General features: G+C 43.0%; 2 protein-coding genes across 3 annotated transcripts in view; one reads left to right on the top strand and one right to left on the bottom strand.

Annotated features, from left to right (window-relative positions):
• Positions 1–2,350: 2,350 nt before the first annotated feature.
• On the bottom strand, positions 2,351–9,925 carry LOC309330636 (small acidic protein). Of its 2 annotated transcripts, none has more exons than XM_081842351.1 (5): positions 9,701–9,925; positions 7,297–7,399; positions 5,243–5,303; positions 4,472–4,581; positions 2,351–2,887 (listed from the first exon to the last, which is right to left on the bottom strand). In XM_081842351.1, coding segments are annotated over exons 1-5 (480 nt in total). In that variant the 5' UTR covers positions 9,703–9,925; the 3' UTR covers positions 2,351–2,683. The 2 variants fall into 2 exon arrangements, with proteins under 2 accessions (XP_081698477.1, XP_081698476.1); XM_081842350.1 differs by having other exon boundaries at positions 7,297–7,380; positions 9,701–9,923.
• A 4,385-nt stretch (positions 9,926–14,310) lies between these two features.
• Positions 14,311–23,299, top strand: part of SOX6 (SRY-box transcription factor 6) — a 481,944-nt gene continuing 472,955 nt past the window's right edge. Inside the window, exon 1 of the mRNA XM_081840681.1 lies at positions 14,311–14,479. The gene's annotated coding sequence lies outside the window, so the exon portion shown is untranslated. The remainder of the gene's footprint in view (positions 14,480–23,299) is intronic.

Genomic DNA, 23,299 nt, shown 5'->3' with positions numbered 1-23,299 from the left:
AAATTAACTTGATCTGTCTTGATTACTATGTACTATGGCAGGGGAAAGGCGTTTGCTGCACTGCCCCAGGCAACAAATTGTTTCAGGCCAGCCCTGACTGAAGTCTCCCCTAAACAGGATTCATTCACTCCCATCTCGAGACTAGCTAGAAACCCATCTTGAGTTCACCAAGAAAAATAAGAACCAGAAAGTTTGAAAATCAGTTGTCAGCAACTTCCAGCACGGGGACAGGCAAAGCAAAAAAGAAATTCCATGAGAGGTCAATTAAATTAAAAACTAAAATGTTTTGGAATCAAAAAGATAAAAATTATTCAGCCAGTAAAAATGCAGGACTTGCAATGCTGCTTGTAGACAGTATCTTCAAGAGTAACTAGAAATTTTTAAACAACTCATTCATAAAATGAGAACTCTTCTCAATCATAATTTGTCATCTTTGGTTGCTTGATTTATTTCTATTTTCTTACTATCTAAATAGGAATAAAATTCAGAGAGTGATAAGGAGTGAAAAACACTAAAACAGCATCATTAGTGCTATTTGAAGTTAGGGATAGTTTGTTTTTTCTGATTGTTGAGGGGCAGGGAGACACATTTCTTTCCCTACTACAGTGGTGCCTCGCAAGACGAAATTAATCCGTTCCGTGAGGCTCTTCGTATAGCGTTTTTTTCGTCTTGCGAAGCAAGCCCATTGACAGCTTAGCGGATTAGTGCTATTAGCGGTTTAGCGGCTTTTAGTGGATCAGCTGATAAGCAGCTTAGGGCTTAGGAAAAGGGGGAAAAAAGGGGAAAGACCCCACAGGAACTCGCAAGACATTTTCGTCTTGCGAAGCAAGCCCATAGGGAAATTTGTTTTGCGAAGCGCCTCCAAAACGGAAAACCCTTTCGTCTAGCGGGTTTTCCGTCTTGCGAGGCATTCGTCTTGCGGGGTACCACTGTATTGTTGTATGAAGGCTTGAAAGACATTCTTTAATCATCTTGAAAATGGAGAAAGGCACCCAGAACAGAGGGTGAATTAGATAAGCAGCACTAACCATGAATAATCAGTTCTCATTTTATGCCAGAAATACATGCTTCAACTGTAGTTTTTCAGACTACAGCCACTTTAATCCTTGATGTGAACAGCTCCTTCAACAAACAGCCCTTTTACAAACAGCCTTCTGTCACTTTACCTACAGTACAGTCATACCTCGGGTTACAGACGCTTCAGGTTGCGTTTTTTCGGGTTACGAACCCGCCGCAACCCAGAAGTACCGGAATGGGTTACTTCTGGGTTTCGGCGGTCGTGCATGCGCAGAAGCGCTAAATCGCGCTTTGCGCGTACAAAGAAGCACCGAATCACAACCTGCGCGTGCGCAGACGTGCCGCTGCGGGTTGCGAACATGCCTCCTGCACGGATCACGTTCGCAACCCAAGCATCCACTGTACTTTCTGTAAAACACTGGATGGGTATAACTCATTTGGAAGAACCGCAGCAACAGCATCAAACTCTCTTTGCAGGCTCTAGCTGGAATGGTTATGCAAAATCAATATAATGTAGGTAAAAGACGAAAACAGTATCAAGTTCTGAGGAAAAATGGTTTCACACTGAAACCAAGCAAAAATGATTCCGGTGTACTACTAATTAAAATGCATAATTTGGATACAGTGTTACCTCGGGTTACATACGCTTCAGGTTACATACTCTGCTAACCCAGCAATAGTACCTTGGGTTAAGAACTTTACCTCAGGATGAGAACAGAAATCGCGCGGGAGGCTCCATTAGCTAAAGTGGTGCTTCAGGTTAAGAACAGTTTCAGGTTAAGAACGGACTTCCGGAACAAATTTAAGTACCCGAGGTACCACTGTAAACATAGTTGTTAGTTAATGTACTTAAGAGAAAATTGAGGCAGGTTGTTTTTACTGGAGTCCTGAAACTTTTCACATTCAGGTACCTACTCTCCTTTCAACCCACTCTGTTAAAGTCTCCTTAACCATTTCAGGGTTTCTGCCAGTGAAGCTTTAAAGATCAATAACGTATACACAGATACAACACAGTTAACTTACAAATGTGTATGTTAAGGTTACTCCCCTCACTGAATATTTTGTCTGTTAATTCCTTATCCAAACTTCCTTTGGCTAATCAGTTTCTCTCTCATACATGCATCTCTTTCTCTCTCTTTCACATGCATGCACAGCTCTAATATTAGAAGTCCACCACAGTAAAAGCCAGTGCTGGGCACATCCTAAAATGCTGTTCCCTTTTGGGATGCCAGCAAGACAAAGGAGCTCCAATTCTCCCTTTTTAATAATTATATCATTCAAAACCCAAACTGTGTGCTGCTTTAAAAAATAAACCACACTTAAAGACATCAAGTATCATTTCGATAAATCATTTTAACAAGCTTAAGAAAGGTTTGATAGCCATCATGGAATAGGAAGGGGGACAGAAGAATAATGTAAAAGGGGATCGAGAACTAACTTGCACCCTCCCCACAACCAGCCCAATTTTATTTTCATACTTTACAAAACAAAATGGATACAGTCATGCTGATAAAAATAGTTTCATGGCGATGGAAAAGCAAACACTATTCTCTCTCTAAAAGGGCCTTATTCAAACCATAATAGAAAGGTCTGTGCTGTGAGCAGTCCAATACTTTGCACTGTAACCATAAGGCTTACTTTGCTTAAAGGCAGATTTGATCTGTAGTTATGTACCACTGGATTTAACAAACATCATTTTATAGTTGCTTTTTGAATTTTTCTTAGCTTGAGGATCTTCAGCATCGCTGTGCTTTTCAGTAGATTCTGCAGCCTCTTCTTGCTCAGACTCAGAATCACTTTCCGAGTCCTCTGAGCTTTCTGGCTCCAGAGAGTCTCTTGTATCCTCTGGATCTCCCTTGTCTTCTTCAAACTAAAAGAAAAATTCAGATTACAGAAAATGCAAAAACTTTCCGTCCCTTTTTTAAAAAGTCATACTGAAAAATGGATGTTTCAACATAACAAACAAAGCCCATATACAAAACCCATGTAAAATCATCTTGATGAGCTTTGCATCTTGGCTGAGTCCTGGAATACCTTACAGGCCTTTCCCACCTGGCCTGGGAGGTGCGGGCCCTGATTTGACTCCAGCTACAAAAGCTGAGGCTGCTGAACAGCATTTCTATTCATGTTGTAAGCCGCCTTGAGCAGGGTTCAAACTATGGAAAGGCAGCATACAAATAAAATGATGGATGTATCATTAAGGAAACAAAGCAGCCATGTTAGGCCCCTTCACATAGCAACATTTTGAAGTACGCTACAGCGCAATATACACGCACTCAGAATCCCATGTAAGCAGGTAGAGGGTTACAGCCTCGTTTCACCAGAGATAAGCCCCTAGCCATGCAAAATCAGGCATTTGCTCTAAGCTAGGGATGGCCAACTTCTGCATTTTGGAAGCCACCAGACTTAACACAGAATGTTTTGTTGCGCAACCTAACTAAATAGTGATCAATCAAGCTTCACGATGAAGTTATGGAATAGGCAAGAGCGCCAGAGCAAATGGGAAAATGTGCATTTTGGCATGGCGAAGGCATTACAAACAAAACCCAAAGAAAGTGTGGCAAAATGTTGAAAACAATTTCCTCCTGCCTTGCGAGTAAAACTTTGGGCAAAACCTTTTACCACAAAAAGGTAAGAATTTGGCACAGCCCCAAAGGTCAAGGGATGCGGGTGGCGCTGTGGGTAAAACCTCAGTGCCTAGGACTTGCAGATCGCATGGTTGGCGGTTCGAATCCCCGCGGCGGGGTGAGCTCCCGTCTCTCGGTCCCAGCTCCTGCCCACCTAGCAGTTCGAAAGCACCCTTAAGTGCAAGTAGATAAATAGGTACCGCTTTATAGCGGGAAGGTAAATGGCGTTTCCATGTGCTGTCCTGGTGCCAGCTTGCCAGAGCAGCTTCGTCACACTGGCCACGTGACCCGGAAGTGTCTCCGGACAGCGCTGGCACCCAGCCTCTTAAGTGAGATGGGCGCACAACCCTAGAGTCGGACACGACTGGCCTGTACGGGCAGGGGTACCTTTACCTTTACCAAAGGTCAAATAAAGTAGTTTTGTGGGCTTGATTTGAGTTAGCCATCCCTGCTCTAAGCTGTATCTTCTTATGAATTCAAGGCAGAAGCAAGGGAATGCTGTGGTGATGCTAAATTATAATGCCTCATCGTAAATGTGGGAAAACCTCCAGCCCTCTGGACCTCCTACAATTCCAGTGGGCAAAGTTTACAGACTGCAGCAGCTGACTACACTGGCCCATTGGCAAAAATACAGCAGTTGTACAGTGTGGCCTGAGTTCAGCAGACAGTGGCCTAAGGAATGGATAGGCTTGTGTGTGTGCCATGCGACAGTTTGACATACTTAAGCAGCATCCACTGTACAAAACTGTGCTGCTGTTGTGTTGTCTGTGTGTTTGGCTTCTAGAGAAACACAACTTGAGTCACTATTTCAAGTTAAACATGATTACCTCACTGAAGCCGAGTCCGCAATGCCGCCGGTTCCTTCCTGACATGGTGCTATCCATGCTTTGCTGGAACTGAGTTTCTAGCTCATCATTCATCTTCTTGTCTTCTTCCCCTATATGTTCATACACGTTGGTTACCATCCAGTCAAACTAACAAACAAACATCTAATTACAACACAAAAGCAGGAGCGTAAGGCCTTTTAGAGTCAGAATACTTCATGCGAATCACCATGCCTTGCTAGTGCTTCATTACAGACATGTGCTAAAACAAAGGGACAGAACAGCTTCAAAAGCCTTGAAAGCAACTGTCCCAGGGAAAACTTTGCTCCCACCAATGGCAGAAGATGCGTAATCCCAATTGAAAATTACTAATGAAATCTCAAGTGAGCCAAAACAGCACAGCTAATTAATTTAATCCATGAAACTTATTTGATGGCAAGAGAAAAACATTATCCAGAAGCAGGAGCTCCAGACATTTGTTGGTAAAGCATGATTTGTTCATGGCATGCCTGTGTCCAGTAAGTAGGAGACAATGCATGCCTTAGGCCAATGGGTTACACATTGTGGGGTGATCCTGCTCTCATTCAGCTTGCCACAGAGCCAGTGTGGTTTTAGTGGCCTGAGAGATGGTTTTGAGTTCAAATCTTTGCTTTATAAAGCTTACTGGGTAGCCTTGAGAAAGCTGCTATTCAGCCAAAAAAAGGGGACTTCCTGAAAAACAGCCACACTTCATTAAAAGATACATAAACTTACTTCCACTTAATTTAGACTGACCTGTTCTAAAATGAGAAGTTGATCTGTGGTCTCCAATAACAAGGCGGCCAGTATGCTCTTTCTAAAAGAAAATAAAAGCTATTATTTGAGAACAACTGCTGTCTCTCGAAGCAAATCACAACAATGAGTTCTGCAGCACTTTGTAAGTTTTCATGCTCCACAGGCAACCTTGCAATAGACATTATTTGTAAGTATCATAAAATTGTAAGGGACGCAGGTGGCGCTGTGGGTAAAAGCCTCAGCGCCTAGGACTTGCCGATCGAAAGGTCGGTGGTTCGAATCCTCGCGGCGGGGTGCGCTCCCGTCGCTCGGTCCCAGCGCCTGCCAACCTAGCAGTTCGAAAGCACCCCCGGGTGCAAGGAGATAAATAGGGACCGCTTACTAGCGGGAAGGTAAACGGCGTTCCGTGTGCTGTGCTGGCTCGCCAGATGCAGCTTGTCACGCTGGCCATGTGACCCGGAAGTGTCTGCGGACAGCGCTGGCTCCTGGCCTCTAGAGTGACATGAGCGCACAACCCTAGAGTCTGTCAAGACTGGCCCGTACGGGCAGGGGTACCTTTACCTTTACCTATCATAAAATTATTGTGCCAGCTTTCAGGGAGTTACATTCTGTTAATGCCCAGCATTAACTTCGTCATATTTTTAAAATCAGCTTTTTGTTTGTTTGTTTAATATCAATGTTCTAGCATGCAGATTTCATATGTCCGAATTGATAAAATGAAACAACCAGATGCTGTAAGTAATTATGGGGGAAATCAAGAATAAAAGCAAAAATAAAAATAATCAGAGATTCAAATATGGAAGTCCAACATAGAACCAGTTTCATACTATATGAGAAGTACAAGTATCACATCTTTCTTCTTGAGGACATTAGCTTCCATCCTATCTTCTATGAAGCACTTGGATGTTTGCTGTGAAAATGCTGCATCAGCCTACCTCTACAGAGCCCAGTTACCTAATAACATAACGAGCTCTGCTGGATGAGACTAAAGGCCCATCTAGCAGGACCAGAGTGAAACAGCACTCTCCCCATATTGTCTCAAGCATCTTACTTGAAAAAACTATTCAGCTGTAACCTTGACTGGCTGCTGCATTAAAATTTACAGTGGTACCTCGGGTTACATACGCTTCAGGTTACAGACTCCGCTAACCCAGAAATAGTACCTTGGGTTAAGAACTTTGCTTCAGGATGAGAACAGAAATCGTGCTCCAGTGGCATGGCAGCAGCAGGAGGCCCCATTAGCTAAAGTGGTGCTTCAGGTTAAGAACGGACCTCCAGAACGAATTAAATACTTAACCTGAGGTACCACTGTATTCTGTTCATCCTTCAGAGTATCGGTTAACAATCATACTAGCAAAATATTTGTTCCTCTATGTTCAGTGAAACATATTAACTTGCTTGTTTAAACAATAAAAAAAATTCAACAGCATTATTCCCAATACATGAGAGTGCCACAGCTCAACTATTTTTTTCTTTCTGAGAGCAGCCATAGATAATGCATGCCTTTCAATAACATCAAGATGAATGGATTGCCACCCCTTGTATGCTTATCAAAATCAGTGAAGTAAACCAAGCATGATCAGTGAAAGAATAAGTTTAAAAGGTTCTTCTATACAAGTTTCCTCTGTGGTTCAATGAACTGTTTAGATGGAAGATCATAGAAGCATAGAGTTGGAAGAGACCACAAGGGCCATCAAGTCCAAACCCCTGCCAAGCAGGAAACACCATCAGAGCACTCCTGACATACAGTTGTCAAGCCTCTGCTTAAAGACCTCCAAAGAAGGAGACTCCACCACACTCCTTGGCAGCAAATTCCACTGTCGAACAGCTCTTACTGTCAGGAAGTTCTTCCTAATGTTTAGGTGGAATCTTCTTTCTTGTAGTTTGGATCCATTGCTCCGTGTCCGCTTCTCTGGAGCAGCAGAAAACAACCTTTCTCCCTCCTCTATGTGACATCCTTTTATATATTTGAACATGGCTATCATATCACCCCTTAACCTCCTCTTCTCCAGGCTAAACATGCCCAGCTCCCTTAGATAAAGATAAAGCCTCACCTTTGCAGCACCCATAAGTCTCAAGAACTTTTGCTTTCTTTCTTCATTACCCAGGTCTGCTGCCTCCCAGCTGCTAGATCCAAGCTGCAAGACAGAAGGTGGCCTGTGGTCACGTTAAAAAGAAAGATAAGTCGATTGCATGCATACATTTTCAATTACTTTATCATATATTCTGAACAGCTTTTGTTTTAAGAGTGCAGCCATGATCATGCAAGTTCAGAGTCACACACTGTTAATGGGGATTGTTAAGCCCCAATCAGCAAAGCTACTACCCACAGGGCAACAGCTTTTTGAAGGCACCCATTAATGGCTAGTAGCAAACTACAGCCCTAGAAGCAGGTTGTGGAGGCTGTGGAAATGACCAGCTCCTTTCAAGGGAAGTGGAAAATTTATAGCTGCGTTTAAACAAGATCAGGAAGACTTTTTTAAAAAAGGAGGAGGCTAAAAATGCAAAGCTTATTTAACCACCTGTAAAGTAAGCATGATTTCCAGGAAAGCCCAGTTAAGTAGTAGCTGGCACCATATGAAAATACATGTCGACAATCTGAAAAGTGGGGTGAATTAATCATTGCAGTTTACTGGTTACTGGGATCAATAATACAATTTCAATTAACTGAAAGAATATGCCTATTTTCCATCTTGTCACTGTTTGGATGCGATCAGCTCCTTCAAAAACCTACCATATGAGGCTGCAGCACTTATAGCACAGTCAAACACACCAGCAAATGGAAGCAAGCCATCACCCTCTCTACCAAAATTCTCTTTTGAGAAAAGTGAACCATAGAATTAAAAGCTGCTTCAGACATCATAGAATTAATCAAAAGTTGCCCACAATGTACAAGTGCTGCGCGCATATATATATATATATATGTATGTCAACCATCAGCAGGGAGAAGCAGCTGTGGACTCTAATGGCCAAAATATGAATGCTGCTGGTGTCATATCCACTGTGAAGCTGCTGAAACACAGTTGAAAAGGGTAACAATTGTGGCAGTCCTCCAAAAGACATTCCAAGCCTGGGGATGCAAGCTTTTTGAGAGGGAGGGTCTACAAAAGTAATAATCGGTAAATATATATATTATGTTGCATTGAATTTGACTGTCCTGCTTTTATCCTATCATTAATCAAGTCCTCCATGATGAACTCAGAAATAAAGGCAGCTATTTGGCTAATAGAAGTGCCTTGCAGGTGGTATTCCAGTAAATCCCATGTCCCCTTTCATGTCTGCAGATACATTTTTTTGTGTGAATTTTATTAAGCTATTTAACTCCCTGTAGGCTTTAGATATCAAGACTTTTTTGTACTCCCATCACTTCCCACACAAGTGGCTTGGATGATTATAATATAAAGCATTGCCCTTGCTTTCAACTCACTTTTAGGCATTGTGGAACTTTCCGTTTACACAGGTTTATGTAATATAGGCAATGTTTTATAGCATATCTGAGCATACAATGTTGTATTTTGTTCTCCCCATGGAACCTTGCTAACTCAATCAGGGACATTCAAAGTTGTTTCACAAATGATTTAGTTGGGTATCATTTCACCACCACACCTTGGCCATGTTTATGTGGACGGAAGGTTAGCATTCCAATCATTCCTCCATTTCCTACCTAACATCATTCTTAGTGCTCAGGTACGTTTTACTTTATTTTAGTTGCTCTACCCACTTCTGAGCAGTAGCTGGGACAGGATCCACAACTGATGTACACAAACACAGAGAACAAACCAAGGGACCTCAGGGTCGCTTTGATTTTACAGGTGCCCTTTAAAAAGTACGGTTGGCACACCTGCGTGTGCAATAAAGTTCTCCAGCTATTTCCCCTAGATCGCTTGACATTAAATATCTAGTTAAATATTCACACGTGAACAACACACACAGGCCCAATACACGCCTCCTCCCCCCCCCATCTCCTCCAGACGAGGCTGCTACACGTGTTACAGCTTTTCTGCATGCCGAACCAGGGCCTAAACTTCTATGAAAGCGCGTCTTTCGCCTCGGGGTTGCTTAGGACATGCCTTTCCCCCAAAACTAAGGCGGGGGACCACAATATGTACAATCCCAACATGGAGAAAGGGGGGGGGGACGGGGCTTGCGGGAACAAGGGCCACCGAGCAGGTCAGTCACAGTGTCCCTTCTCTCTGCTAAGCCGCGAGGAGAACTTCCCCGCACTTGGGGCACAGGAGACGTCGCCGCGTGGCAAAACGCGCGGCGAAAGGGGCCACAGCTGGACGAAAGGATCCTGACCTCCCGGCCCACTTTGCAACTCTCCTCGGGGCAAGGAGGGGGCAAGGGCCCCGCAGATGAGCGGCGGGACAGGAAGAAGCCCCTTCCCCTCCCCCTCCCCCCCGCCTCCCCTCCCCCCGCTTCCCAACCCCGCTTCCTCCCCCAGCCGCCCTTATTCACATCGGGGGAGGCCGCTCGCTTCACTCCGTGGCCGCGCTCAGGCTGGGACTCCCTGGCGGCGCTCATCTTGCAGCCGCCCCGGTCAGCAGCCCGCCCCGAGGGCCACTTCCCGGCCCTGCTCGCTCGCAGCCCGAGCTTCGGCGGCCCCAATCGCGGCTTCCTATTCCTCCGCCTCCGCCTCTTCGCAGGGCTTCCCACCGCGCAAGCGCGCGAGACAGAGAAAGAACTCCCGCTTAGGTCAGGCGGCGGGTCTTTCTTTCTCCCTCCCCGTCTGTCTCCCCCCCCCCTTTCCCTCTCAGCCTTTCCCTTCTTGGGAGTTGTAGTTTTTATCCTGCTAACCACTTGCTGCTATTCTATGGGAACTCTCGGAAAGGGAGGAACTCCAAATCCCACAAGTCTCTGCGACATAGCTGCGCGCTTCTCTCTCTCCCCTCCCCTCGTTGGTGATTGGCTGTCGGCGAGATGGGCGGGGAAAGGAAACAATTTGATCGGTGGTTGGTCGCGTCTGTAGATTCTGTGTTTCCCCCCTCTTTCACGTTTTCTCCGGTGTTGAGGGGGTTTCCTTTTGCATTTTGCTCTCCTTCTCTCTCCCTCCCCATCAAAAAAGAGGGTAGTTTACTGAGTACGGATTCAACTGATAACATTCTCCGCTGGCACAAATTTTATGGGTTAGGCTAGGATTCCCTGTTGAGAAAATGTAAGGCAGCAATCCTGTGCACATTGACCTTTGTTAGTAAGCGCCATTGAACACAGTGGGGGTTACTTTTGAGTAAACATGCAGAACATTATCTCAAAATCCGTCCTAAACGCTTGATGTGGCAGTAAATCCCGTTAATTTCCGTGGCATATTTTGAAACGGCTTAGCTATCGGCTTGATTTTTGTGTGGTCCAATCTTACCAGTTTTGTGCAAAAGTAATAAGGACTGCCTGTTGCTGAAATAATAGCTGTAAAAGGTTCTCGGGTGAGCCCAGGACCAGAATACAGCATGGCCCAGGTGGTGTGGCTTGCTGCTGGGAAGTGGGAAGGACTTGCTTCTTATTTAAAGTTACAGATAGGTAGCCGTGTTGGTCTGCCATAGTCAAAACAAAATAAAAAAATTCCTTCCAGTAGCACCTTAAAGACCAACTAAGTTAGTTCTTGGTATGAGCTTTCGTGTGCATGCACACTTCTTCAGATACACTGTGTATCTGAAGAAGTGTGCATGCACACGAAAGCTCATACCAAGAACTAACTTAGTTGGTCTTTAAGGTGCTACTGGAAGGAATTTTCTTATTTAAAGTATGAATACTGTACAGTATTCCGCCTTTTCCAAAAAATTCAAGGTGACTAATAAAATTAGGGGAGGGTACAAATACAGTGAAAATAACAAGAAAAATTATAAATATAGTAACATTCTGAAAACAGGAAAAGAACTAGCGGATAAAACAAAAGCAGCAAGTAAAATCAAACAGGCTACAATTAAGCCACTAAAAAGATTCAGAAATTCACTTTGTAAACTCTTATCTTTCTCAGACCTGTCTTTGAAAAATAAATCAAGTAGTGAGACTTCATATAACTTTCAGTTATGATTGGTATGGAACCCGTAGCCCTCCATGAGCCCCAGCCAGCATGGCCAAAGGTCAGAGATGTTCAGCAACATGGGGGGCCACAGGTTTCTCACACTGTCCCATCTGAATGAACACTGAAGGAAGGAGAAAGTTTATATACATTGTTGGAGCAGATAAAAAGTCTCAATTTTTTCCGCTGTAGCTCAGGCAGTAATGGCATACCATCAGTGTAGCTTACAGAATTGTAGTTATTACCAAGCAATCATATCAATTCCGTAAATCGCAGTAGGAAAGCATTTTAACTCAAAATGCAACAGAATGTGGATTGTTACATTTTAGATTTATTTTCAAGCCAGAGTACCTCTAGAGTGATGACTCTCTATAGCCTTGAGCTTAAACAAATATGGTGCATATGCTGTGACACTTTGGTTCTGGCTTATAATTTTTGAGCATTTGTTTGTGTATGTCAGATTCTGCCCATATATGAATGGACCTCGCAGCAAAGCTGGGGCCCAAATCCCCAAATCCAAAATAAGCTGGGGGAAATGGAGTTGCTCTGCAAGTCCATTGTGGGGCAGCTTATTTTTTTTTTGGGGGGGGGAGCTTATTTTATTATTATTTTTGTGTGTGAACACACACACACACACACACACACACACACACACACCACTTTGTGCCACATCACTTGTCCCATACCTGATGAATAAAATAATACCCGAGTGTCCATTCCTGCACATGTGTGATGAATATGTAAATTTTGGAAGAGACCTGTTTTCTCTAGGCCCGCCCTACAATGAAAGTGAGGCAGCTGCCTCAGGTGACATGCTGAGCATGGGAAGCAGCAAAAAGAGAACAGACGTGTGTGGGATTTCAGGTGTGGTAGAATACTCCATTGCCACTGCTTAAAATTCAGCTGCCAGTATGGTTAGTTTCTGTACAGTACAGTACTTGGAATTAGGGAGTGGCCACATCTTGTCCTACATCTCAGGCAACAAAATGTGTTGGGGACCATGCAGTAGGCCTGCACTAAGGAGCTGTGATTGGTCTCAGGTCCTTAATTTTTGTCAACTGTGCTTTGCATACATATATATACATATATATATACATATGTATACATATATTTTATCAACTGTGCTTTGCATATATACTGTATATATATATATACAGTATATATATATATATATATAGTATTTGCTTTCGTAGATTTTCACGGGTACAGGAATGCAGGTTTTGGTGTCCTCGGGTGTCTTCCCGTGTAAAAGTTGGGGTGTCTAGGCGACGTTTCGACGAGGTCTCACTCGTCATCTTCAGGCTGGTGCTTTCGGCTTCTTGTTACTGGAACAGAGCAGGATCTCAGTGTTTGAGTTCCTATAAATACTGTAGAGGGGGTGTGGTGTATAGCCTCCAATGTTCTGGGCAGAGAGGAAGTTCCCAGGCTAGTGTGCCTTTTCTTCTTTTGTTCCTTAATTACTTGAGAGATATCTTGAGTGATTTCTTGAGTGATATCCTGAGTACCACTTAGGTGGGTCATTAGGTGTGGATTAGTTGTTAAAGTCTTTGTGTCTTGACCTCTTGAACTTTGTGAAGAGTTTTCCTGAGAAGATGGCTGTACTGTACTGTACTGTACTGATGGCTGTACTGTACGAAGCCAAGCCAGTTGTGCTCTGGCTTGGCTTCGTGTATAGGGGCGAGCTGTGGTTTTGTGGCTTGTGTCAGCCAGATCTGTGTAGGGATTGCAGGGGGGTGCAGCATCCGGAGGTGCCACCATATCAAGGGCACTACAGATAAAATTAGCAAAATCCTCCATAAACACAATATCAAAACAGCCTTTTGCACCAACCAAAAAATAGCCAATATCCTCAGAAACCCCAAGGATAAAATCCAGTTGGAAAACCAAGGGATCTATGAAATACCCTGCAAAGTCTGCCCAGCCACGTACATTGGACAAACAAACAGACGAATAAATGCACGTATCGCAGAACACAAGAATGCCGTCAAAAAAGAAGAAAAAACTTCCTCTCTTTTCCAACACATGAAAGAAACAGGACACGAAATTAATTTTGCAGATTCCAAATTGCTCTTTAACACGGAACATCACCACAAGAGAATAATCATGGAAGCCATCGAGATAGAGAAACACCCTCACAACATGAACAAGCGTGACGACACATCCCGCTTGCCAGACATCTGGAAATTAGCCCTCCCCACAAAAACTGACACCAGATCCAGAGGCACACAGAACGCCAACACCAATCAACCACACCAGACCCAAACCCAGACCCTCTCCACAGATGAATTACAGACACCATCCAGTAGCCAATCCATGGTGGCACCTCCGGATGCTGCACCCCCCTGCAATCCCTACACAGATCTGGCTGACACAAGCCACAAAACCACAGCTCGCCCCTATACACGAAGCCAAGCCAGAGCACAACTAAGTACAGTACAGCCATCTTCTCAGGAAAACTCTTCACAAAGTTCAAGAGGTCAAGACACAAAGACTTTAACAACTAATCCACACCTAATGACCCACCTAAGTGGTACTCAGGATATCACTCAAGAAATCACTCAAGATATCTCTCAAGTAATTAAGGAACAAAAGAAGAAAAGGCACACTAGCCTGGGAACTTCCTCTCTGCCCAGAACATTGGAGGCTATACACCACACCCCCTCTACAGTATTTATAGGAACTCAAACACTGAGATCCTGCTCTGTTCCAGTAACAAGAAGCCGAAAGCACCAGCCTGAAGATGACGAGTGAGACCTCGTCGAAACGTCGCCTAGACACCCCAACTTTTACACGGGAAGACACCCGAGGACACCAAAACCTGCATTCCTGTACCCGTGAAAATCTACGAAAGCAAATATACTATATATATATATAGTATATATATATATATATATATATATATATACTGTATATATACTGTATATATATATATACATTACAAATGGCAGCTGTGAAAAGAGGAGTGATTTGGATCAGGACTGGAGAAAGGAGTTAACCCTTCCCTTCATTCCCTTGCTTACTTACAGGTGTGCTCATATGCTTTCCCTAGAAGATTACCAATACCAGGGGTTCAGCACAACCCCTCCAGAGAGAGCCAACATGCAGCACAGTTACTCCCCTGTCATTTGTCATAAACAAACCTTCCCTGAGTGTAACCAGCATTGCAGCTGAGGAAAGTCCTTTTTGCATCCAGGATGGAGAGAGCTCACCCTTCAGTCTAGGTAAGCTGCCTTAAAGCAGAGCCTGCTTCAGTTTTCCTGTGTCTAATAATGTTAAAAACTTGAGAATTTTCTGCAGTTGATTTTATTAGAAGCTTTTGTTCTCGGGATTTGGAGTTGAGGGAAAGTAGCCTGCGCATATGCTCAAACACACTCATTTCTTGATTGTTACTTCGGTGCTCCAGATGTTGGCTGAGCCCTGATAAGCTCTGGCTCATATTCCTTGGCTGGAGTACTTGAGAGATTGAAAGCCATTTCAAAATTTTCTCCTATGCTATTTTAAATAGAAATAGTTATGGGCCCCTACATTTTCACTACTGTACTGAAAGAAAAATCAAAATGGTGGCCTTGGTCTAGAGTTCACTGACTGACTGACTGCAGTATTTGTGTACTCCTTTTCAAACATAGCGGTTCTCAAAGCAATTAACAGTAATAGTGATAGATTTATAAGAGGATGGTATTTCCCATATGGTTTTAAACACAAGCTTTTATTTATTTATCACAATTTCTGTACACTGCTATTCACAAAAAATCAAAGAAGTTTACAACCAACATATTACATATATAATAAAAACCTACAGAAATTTTAAATCAGTGTTGCAGACAGATATTTTATTAATTGCCTGTGTATGTTTGCCATCATAAAAAAAATACAGAAGGCATGTAACAATTAAAACAGTAGGTGCCTTCAGTTAGAAATTGAAGGCAGGAAAATGGTGCCTCAATTCCACCCCATTATCAACTGCTGGTGATTGGAGATTACATTGCTTCATGGGAAGGATAGCTCTGAGCAGAGAAATTTGGAGACTACCGCTCTCTGCTTAATCATATAAGTAATATATGGATATTATATAACAAGGACCTTCTTATTTCAGCAGGCATATTAAGATAGTTTTATGCTTTTAGGATGAATTTTAATTGTTCTAATTCTCTGCATGCTTTTGTTAAAAAATGCAGATGCTTAGATTTCCTGAATATTGAGTGGTATTTGAATATCTGAAATAAATAAATCTGGCTTGAAATAATACATTGTACCTTTTTAACTGGGTCATGCTACACATATTAGTGACATGGCAGTAATGGAGAAAGATTCACTTCACCGCAAATGCCACTGAAACAAGGAGGATGCAAATAGAAACTTAGCTGAACATCCATCGTGAGGTGATAACTCTAGTTCTGGTTTCGGCCTAATTTAAATATCCTAGATTGGACTTTAAGGACTATTGCCTACTTCCTCTTAAGCCAGCCTTGGCATTAAAATCCGCTTTGGGGTCCCTGTTCCAAGTGCCATCCCACAATAGTCTGATGAGCAAGAAATGGGTTTTCTGTGGTAATGCTGTAGCCTTGGAATATGCTCTCGGTTGAGATCTGTGAGGGCCCCTCTTTGAGCGTTTTACTCCATGAACAGGAGCCTTTTATTTTAGTGGGCTTTTTTTACTGTCTGATGTTAATGTGATTTTATTATGTTGCTGTATTATCTGTTTTATATTATTTAGTGTTGTGATTATTGTTTATTTGCTGTAAGTCACTGAGCGTATCAATGGAAGAGCAGAATAGGGGAAAAAATTGTTATTGCTATTATCACTTGTAATAGTCAGTGAGACTGACCATGTGAAAGTTCCCACCTGTTCTTACTTTTGTTTTATTGTGAAACAATAAGAGTGTGTACCATAAAGAGCACCAGTCTGAGGAAAACTGCCTTGGCTGTTAACATTTAAAGGTCCTTTTAAGGCTCAGGAACATAAAGAACATAAAGAATGAGACATATTCTCATTCTGAAATGGCTTTCATACTTTTGAAACCATTATAAAAACCTTTCTTTAAAATGCTGCCCCATTTTTACAAAACGGTTTTGAACACATCAGTGTGAAGACTGCTGCTTTCACAAATCTTGATTTCTGTGCTAGCCAAACTACTTTTTATTAACAGAGGAAATAAGAAAGGATTGCTATTTTGCTTCCGTTTATACTGTACTGGGGAATGGCAGCAATAAAAAAGTTAGGAAAGATTTATCTTTGCAAAGTGGAGTTCACAGCCCTTATGAAAATGGTTGAACATCTCGTGCTTCTTTTTTCTGCTGCTTCTTTCTTTACATGCCCACACTGGGCTGGTTCACACATGCATGTTCAACACTTGATGGCTACAGCATCAAATAATCACTTGCACATGTGAGCAAACAAACATACAGTGGTACCTTGGTTTATGAACTTAATCTGTTCCGGAAGTCCGTTCTCAGACCGAAACCGTTCTTAATTTCCCGTATGAGGCATCCTGCCGCTGGTGCCCTTCCACTGTTCAGCTTCCATTCTTAGACTGAGGTAAAGTTCTCAAACCGGGAAACTACTTCCAGTTTTGTGGAGTTCATAAACTGAATAGTTAGTAAACAGGGCTGTTCTTAAACTGAGGTACCACTGTAGATCAAATATCACAGAGAAAGCTTCCATATGATTTGGTCTCACAATGCTTTTCAAAGGAATCACTTCAAGAATCCAACTGTTGGTCATCAAGGCCTGGTTCACAGGTGCACATTCAACAGTTGATGACTACAGCATTCAGTGATGGAACCCTCTCATTGTCTGTTTAGGTCAAATCCTGGTTCACACCAAGAGGCTCTTTTAAAGTGCCTTCAAGAAGAGAAGTGACTGCTGCCAAGCAGAAATCAATGGAGAAATCCAGTATTTTTATGAATCGTAGGACTTGGCTATACAGTGGACCCTCAGGTTACATCACCTTCGGGTAACATAAACTTCGGGTTGCGAGCGTGGCAACCCTGGAAGTGTGTTTGCGCTCTGCATGCCTCACGCATGCACAGAAGCACTCTACAGCACCACGTGCATGCGCAGAACAGGTGCCTCCGGTTACAAAATCTTCGAGATACGGCCGGGCCTCCGGAACGGATCCCATTTGTAACCGGAGGTACCACTGTATTAGCCATGTTACAATGCTATGACAGCATTATAAGCAGTTGTCAACAGGTTCGCCACACCTATCAGCCAATCACCCATTCCCACCACCCTTCTGAGTAATGCCTCTCCCTACCACAGAGCCTAGGACTTGCCGATCAGAAGGTCGGCGGTTCGAATCCCCGCGACGGGGTGAGCTCCTGTTGCTCGGTGCCAGCTCCTGCCAACCTAGCAGTTCGAAAGCACGTCAAAGTGCAAGTAGATAAATAGGTACCACTCTGGCGGGAAGGTAAATGGCGTTTCTGTGCACAGCTCTGGTTCCCCAGAAGCGGCTTAGTCATGCTGGCCACATGTCCCAGAAACTGTACGCTGGCTCCCTCGGCCAATAAAACGAGATGAGCACTGCAACCCCAGAGTCGGTCACGACTGGACCCTTTACCTTTCAGGGGTCCCTTTACCTTTACTTTAAAGGTACCCTTGCCCGTACGGACCAGTCTTGCCAGACTCTAGGGTTGTGCGCTCATCTCACTCTATAGGCCGGGAGACAGCGCTGTCCGCAGACACTTCTGGGTCACGTGGCCAGCGTGACAAGCTGCATCTGGTGAGCCAGCGCAGCACACTGAATGCCGTTTACCTTCCCGCTGGTAAGCGGTCCCTATTTATCTACTTGCACCCAGAGGTGCTTTCGAACTGCTAGGTTGGCAGGCGCTGGGACTGAACGACGGGAGCGCACCCCGCCGCGGGGATTCAAACCGCCGACCATGTGATCGGCAAGTCCTAGGCGCTGAGGTTTTACCCACAGCGCCACCCGCGTCCCTTACCTTTACCTTACCCTCTCACTATATATAAGGGTCTGGTGACTTCTGTTTCAGTGTATCTGAAGAAGTGTGCATGCACACAAAAGCTCATACCAATAACAAACTTAGTTGGTCTCTAAGGTGTTACTGGAAGGAATTTTTTTATTTTGTTTCGACTATGGCAGATCAACACGGCTACCTACCTGTAATTATTAACATGTGCCACCAGATGGCGCTGTAGAGCACAAAACTTTGTCTATGCAATTTTACATAGAGTCTTTTTTGCTTTTGTTATAACAATTTAATTTATGACTTATTTATAGCATTTCCCCCCTGTGTATAGAGCCAGCCTTGGATTAAATACCAGATCTCTACCCTACTCAACTCCCAAAATAGCCCAATAGGTAGCAGCAAAGTGAAGAGTTCATGCTCTTTCTTATTTAGTGTGAAACAATGTCTTTAAAAGCACTGTAGAACTGGAGATTCCAATCATTTCATAGAATTGTAGAGTTGGAAGGGACCCTGGGGATCATCTAGTCCAATCCATTGCAATGCAGGAATATGCAGCTGTCCCATAGCTGTTCATTCCAGGAGTATTAGAACTCTATTGCAGGTTGGGCTGAAGTGGAAAGAGTACATGAAATGTTATCCATTGTTTTATCCCTACACTACAGGGTGAGCTGAATGAGTAGTATACCCTGCTGGGCAGCTCATGGTTACACCTCTATTGCAGCAGCCCTGCAATGTAGCCCATTGTTAATATTGCAGATCAAAAGGGGATTTGGATTCCCAGTAAAAAAATCTCAGATAATTCTCAGGTTGCAATGATCTACTTTCATTGTCCAGCTCAGAGCTCTTCCCAGTTCAATTGAAACTGGTTTAACCAAGTACTGTACTCAATAGGAGCCTGAGTTATATATCAACTCCCCTTAAAGGGAATCCCCTGCCCCGCAATAAGACTAAGAACTAGTCATTTTAAAGAATAACATTATTACCTGTATTCCCCACCCAACTTGCTTTGCTCTAACTGCAGAATTGTGACTTTGGTTGTTCATAACTTGCAGCCAATCAAGCAGCTGCAAACACATTACTTGGCAAAATCGTTGTCATAGCTTTGGGAACAGCAATTCCACGTGCAGCATCAGGGTACTTTTAACTTGGTGAATCTGAAGCATAACAATTTGACATAGTATTGGGCACAGAAGAATAGCATTATCTAGAACTGTGAAGAAGAAGATCTATGCCAAGATGGAAGGGAAGGGTCATCAGGCCACAAATGGCTCACCCTCTTCTTATTAGCTACATTTCATGCTGCGTCTCCTCCGTCTCTCTGACACATCGCTGGCTCTTGTGCCCTCCTATAAATCGTGGGGAAATTAATTATTGACTTTTTTTGCATCCTTGATAGCCTGACCCATATATTACTTCACTTCTGTGTATTCATTCTCAGTGTACACAGTTTTGTGTGTACAAAACTGTGTGTACAGTTCTGTGATGTCAACCTGTTTTTGATAAGGTTGACAATACGTTCGGGGTTGCCAACCTTTTGGGGTCCGTTGGGAATTTTGGGAGAGTGCTACGGGCATCACCCCATGCAGGTGCTTCTCTCTGCCCTCCCCAAGGCCAGTCTCTCCCCATCCCCACAACAGACAGAAAAAGGGAAAGCACACACACATATCATTTGTTTTTCCAAATGGTCTGGATAAAAGTCAGATCCAGCTGACAGATCCTCTTGAATATGTATGATTTTACATGGGATCCACCCCCACTATCAAATTAAACCATACAATGGCAGATTGCACAGTAACAATCCCTACATCACCACAAAAACATTGATCCAAGCCACAGATTCTCATGGATTTTCATGATTTTGACACAAAATTGCAACAGAATTACAACAAAACCTCCAACAAACCACAGAACAGATCTGTGGATACAGAGGCGACCTACAATTTGATGGTGGTTTTGAGATGATAATTTGTAAAAAGATTTGAGAATCCACAAGGATCTATGCTTTGGGTCCATGTCTTTATGTTATGGCAGTGCTAGAAAGCACTGGATCTATTATTTTTTAAGGTTCAGGTAGTTGAGACAATGTGATCTGTGTTTTGACTTGTGATTTGATTATACTATTTCAAGAGGATCTGTTTAGATCAGAGCTCTCCAGACTTTGGGTGACACACTTTTTAGACATGCATCATTTCGCAACACAGTATTTCAGTTTTTCTAGCAAACTGGAGATTAAACTAACCCCTTTCCAGCTCCGGGAGAAGTGTGGGGAGCATTTGCGCGACACACCTATACACTGCAGCTGGCACACTAACATGTCACAACACACAGTTTGGAAAGCTCTGGTTTAGATGGATTAAACGTGTTTTCATGCATGTGTACCTTCTCTTTCTCTCCCTCCCCCCATGACCCCTATGATACCCTTCTCTCTGCTATGTTTTCCTCCCCACAAGCTTCCCAGATTTCTTCCCTTGTGCTCCTGCCCTCTTCATTCACTCCACTTTCTGTTCATCTACTCGGCTGTTCATTTCACCCTTGGAAACACTCCACCCACTGCCTCTTTCACCTTTAAGTGCTTTATGGCAGATCGTGGGGTGGAATTACCATGCTTACCACTTCATGACCAAGAGGACAGTGAGCTGAAGAGAGGCCTTGGGTGCTTTTTGGGCACCAGGGGAATTCTTCAAGAGTAGCACTGTATGTACAGGCACTGTGTTGGTGCCCTCAGCTGTAACTGTTTTAAAATCCAGTACAACTAGCGGAACTCCTTGTGAACCTCACAATGTGAGATTTACACTCCAAGGCAGAAAGGCCTCAAGCTAGATGACAATGTTAAGAGTGGTCATTTCTCGGTGAGGTTTTCAATGGCAAGTCCTTGCCACCATTTTCTAATGAAGCATGAATCCAGTTTGGCAGGAGATGCCATTTTCTTGCAGGGAAGTCATTTGCTGCATTTTCTCAGGGTTTTAAGTTAAGCATATATTTGGCACCTGTGCTCTGTAACTGGTGTAGTTCCACATGAGAAGGCACAGTGCCACTCTGAACAGATGGGGTGAGGTCCTGGCATGCCAGGGAGCCTAGTATAGGCACCGAGGGGGTCAGATTTCTCTCCAGGAATGTTGAAACATCAGCACATGTTGATCTTTGGTATCCGAGGCACACGTGTTTCTTGGCAATAAGAAGGCTTCCTGCTGAATATCTTGGCATGGACCACAAGGTGGCTTTCCACACCATGGGAACACATCTAATTTCTGCCATCATTGCCCTAAGACAATAAACAGAAAAGGAACTGTATTTTGCAGATTAGACTTTTTTAAATAATAGATGAAGAACTGTTAAAATGCCATCACAACTTTCATGGACTATGACTCTTTTATTAGTTAATGGCTGGTTTATTCTGACTAGAAAGTGTGGCTTGGCATCCAGCAACAGCAAATGTCACAGTTTAAGATCTTTGTTCCAGTTTTTTCTCCTGATTTAATTTAATTTTGTTTTATTCTTCTCTTCAAGAAATGATAGTGTGCTTTTTTTGTCTTCCCATATGAGAGAGAGAGAGAGAGAGAATGCGCGTGCAAACACACACGATACAAAAACAACTTCAGGGCACTGCTCTATTTTTGCTGAAGGCAATTCTGCATGGTTTATTTCCATTTATTTACTTTTTTTCCTCAGGAATTACAGTAAAGGTTTTCTATTTCATCCATTACAGCACAGTGTTTTTAACATTTGAATAGCTGCATCAATATGAATCCTTTATAAGAACCTTAAAAAACAAACTTTGCCAAGTCCCAGAATACAGAAGCTAATTCACAACCCCAGTCCTCAGCTGCCTCATGAATAAGGGAGACTGTGTGGCTGACACTTTGAAGCTGTAGCTGTTAAACCATACAGAATATTTACCTCAATAAATCATTATAAGAAACTAAGGTACAATTATACCCACAGAGAAATAAAATTCAAAACACTGATTTATGTGGTTCAGTTGCCTGTTCTCTTTTCCATCATGTTTTGAATTTTATGCATGTTTGTCATCTTTGGCTGTTTCCATGTGTCTTTTAACTAATGGGTCCTGCCTTTTTTAACGTTGCTCATTAGGGTTGTTACTTTACTTTGACATCTAGGCATGATTTGCACAGCGTACAAAGTTTTGCATCTAAAATTAACTGTACCTTAATGTATAGACCCAAAAACTAAATGGGAAAAAATGGGAGAAAATGAGCTTAATTTATTTCAAGTTAAATGTGGTGCTGCTCAAGCTGAAATGCCATCTTTGTTGAGGACTTTGTTGGGGAAACTCTGAAGTTTCCAAACCATGGCAGTTTTTAATCAAAGAAACTACATTGTAATTACGTGCTGCTTTGATGTTATTTTGGAAAATGAGACAGTCCAACATTCTTATTAATTAATTCACAATATTTTTACCCTACCCTTCAATACCTAGAGCAGCTTACATAAAAATAAAAATGTTATACATACAAAACATCTAAAACAGCAGACATAAAACTACAGCACAACGTAAAACAATTTCTAATCCAATAAACTAACAACAGTTTAAAATATTTTGAAAGATTCAGCAGATTTACAAGTGAAAAGATATAATAGCTTGGGAAAACTGGAAGGTCTTCACTTAGTACCACATAATAAAGTGGGTGCCAAAGAAGAGTCCCAGGTGGAAGCACTCTTGCCACTCTCTTCCTGGAGGCCGCTTGCCTTACTTCTGATGTAAGGGCTATCTGGAAAAGAGGGCCAAACTAGGTGAGCACTTAAGAGGTAGCAGGCAGCTACATATCTTGCTTTTCTAAACACACCAAAAGTGCGAGAGCCCAGTTCTCACTGAGAAAGCAGCACACAGGGATGGAGAGGATTATCTTTTTGGTTCTCCACTAAGATCAAATTGGAGATTACCTGTGGGGCTTTGAACCTTGTGGTGAGGGGCACGGAGGGAGACTCCACTGGTGCCAATGGGGGACCTTTTCTACTAAGGTTCCTAGCCATGGCCATCTCCATTCCAGTCTAAGTGGGAGAGTAAAGAAACAAACCTCCCCTTCCTAGGTGCTGCTTTCACAAAAAGAATAAGGTTTATTATGTACTGAAGTTCTCACCCTGGGCTAGCA

Source organism: Podarcis erhardii (genome assembly GCF_964252035.2).
Source record: "Podarcis erhardii genome assembly, chromosome: 1".
Taxonomy (NCBI): domain Eukaryota; kingdom Metazoa; phylum Chordata; class Lepidosauria; order Squamata; family Lacertidae; genus Podarcis; species Podarcis erhardii.
The sequence above is the reverse complement of the archived record's forward strand: the minus strand, read 5'-3'. Positions and strand labels throughout refer to the sequence as shown.

What these genes read in the sequence shown, in the direction of transcription:
- LOC309330636 (XM_081842350.1), bottom strand. Translation starts at nt 9,766, where the DNA reads ATGAGCGCCGCCAGGGAGTCCCAGCCTGAGCGCGGCCACGGAGTGAAG. An exon ending in AACTTCTCATTTTAGAACAG is followed by an intron (nt 4,582 to 5,242) that starts GTCAGTCTAAAT and finishes ATGAACATATAG; the next exon opens with GGGAAGAAGACAAGAAGATG. An exon ending in GCGGACTCGGCTTCAGTGAG is followed by an intron (nt 2,888 to 4,471) that starts GTAATCATGTTT and finishes TTTTTCTTTTAG; the next exon opens with TTTGAAGAAGACAAGGGAGA.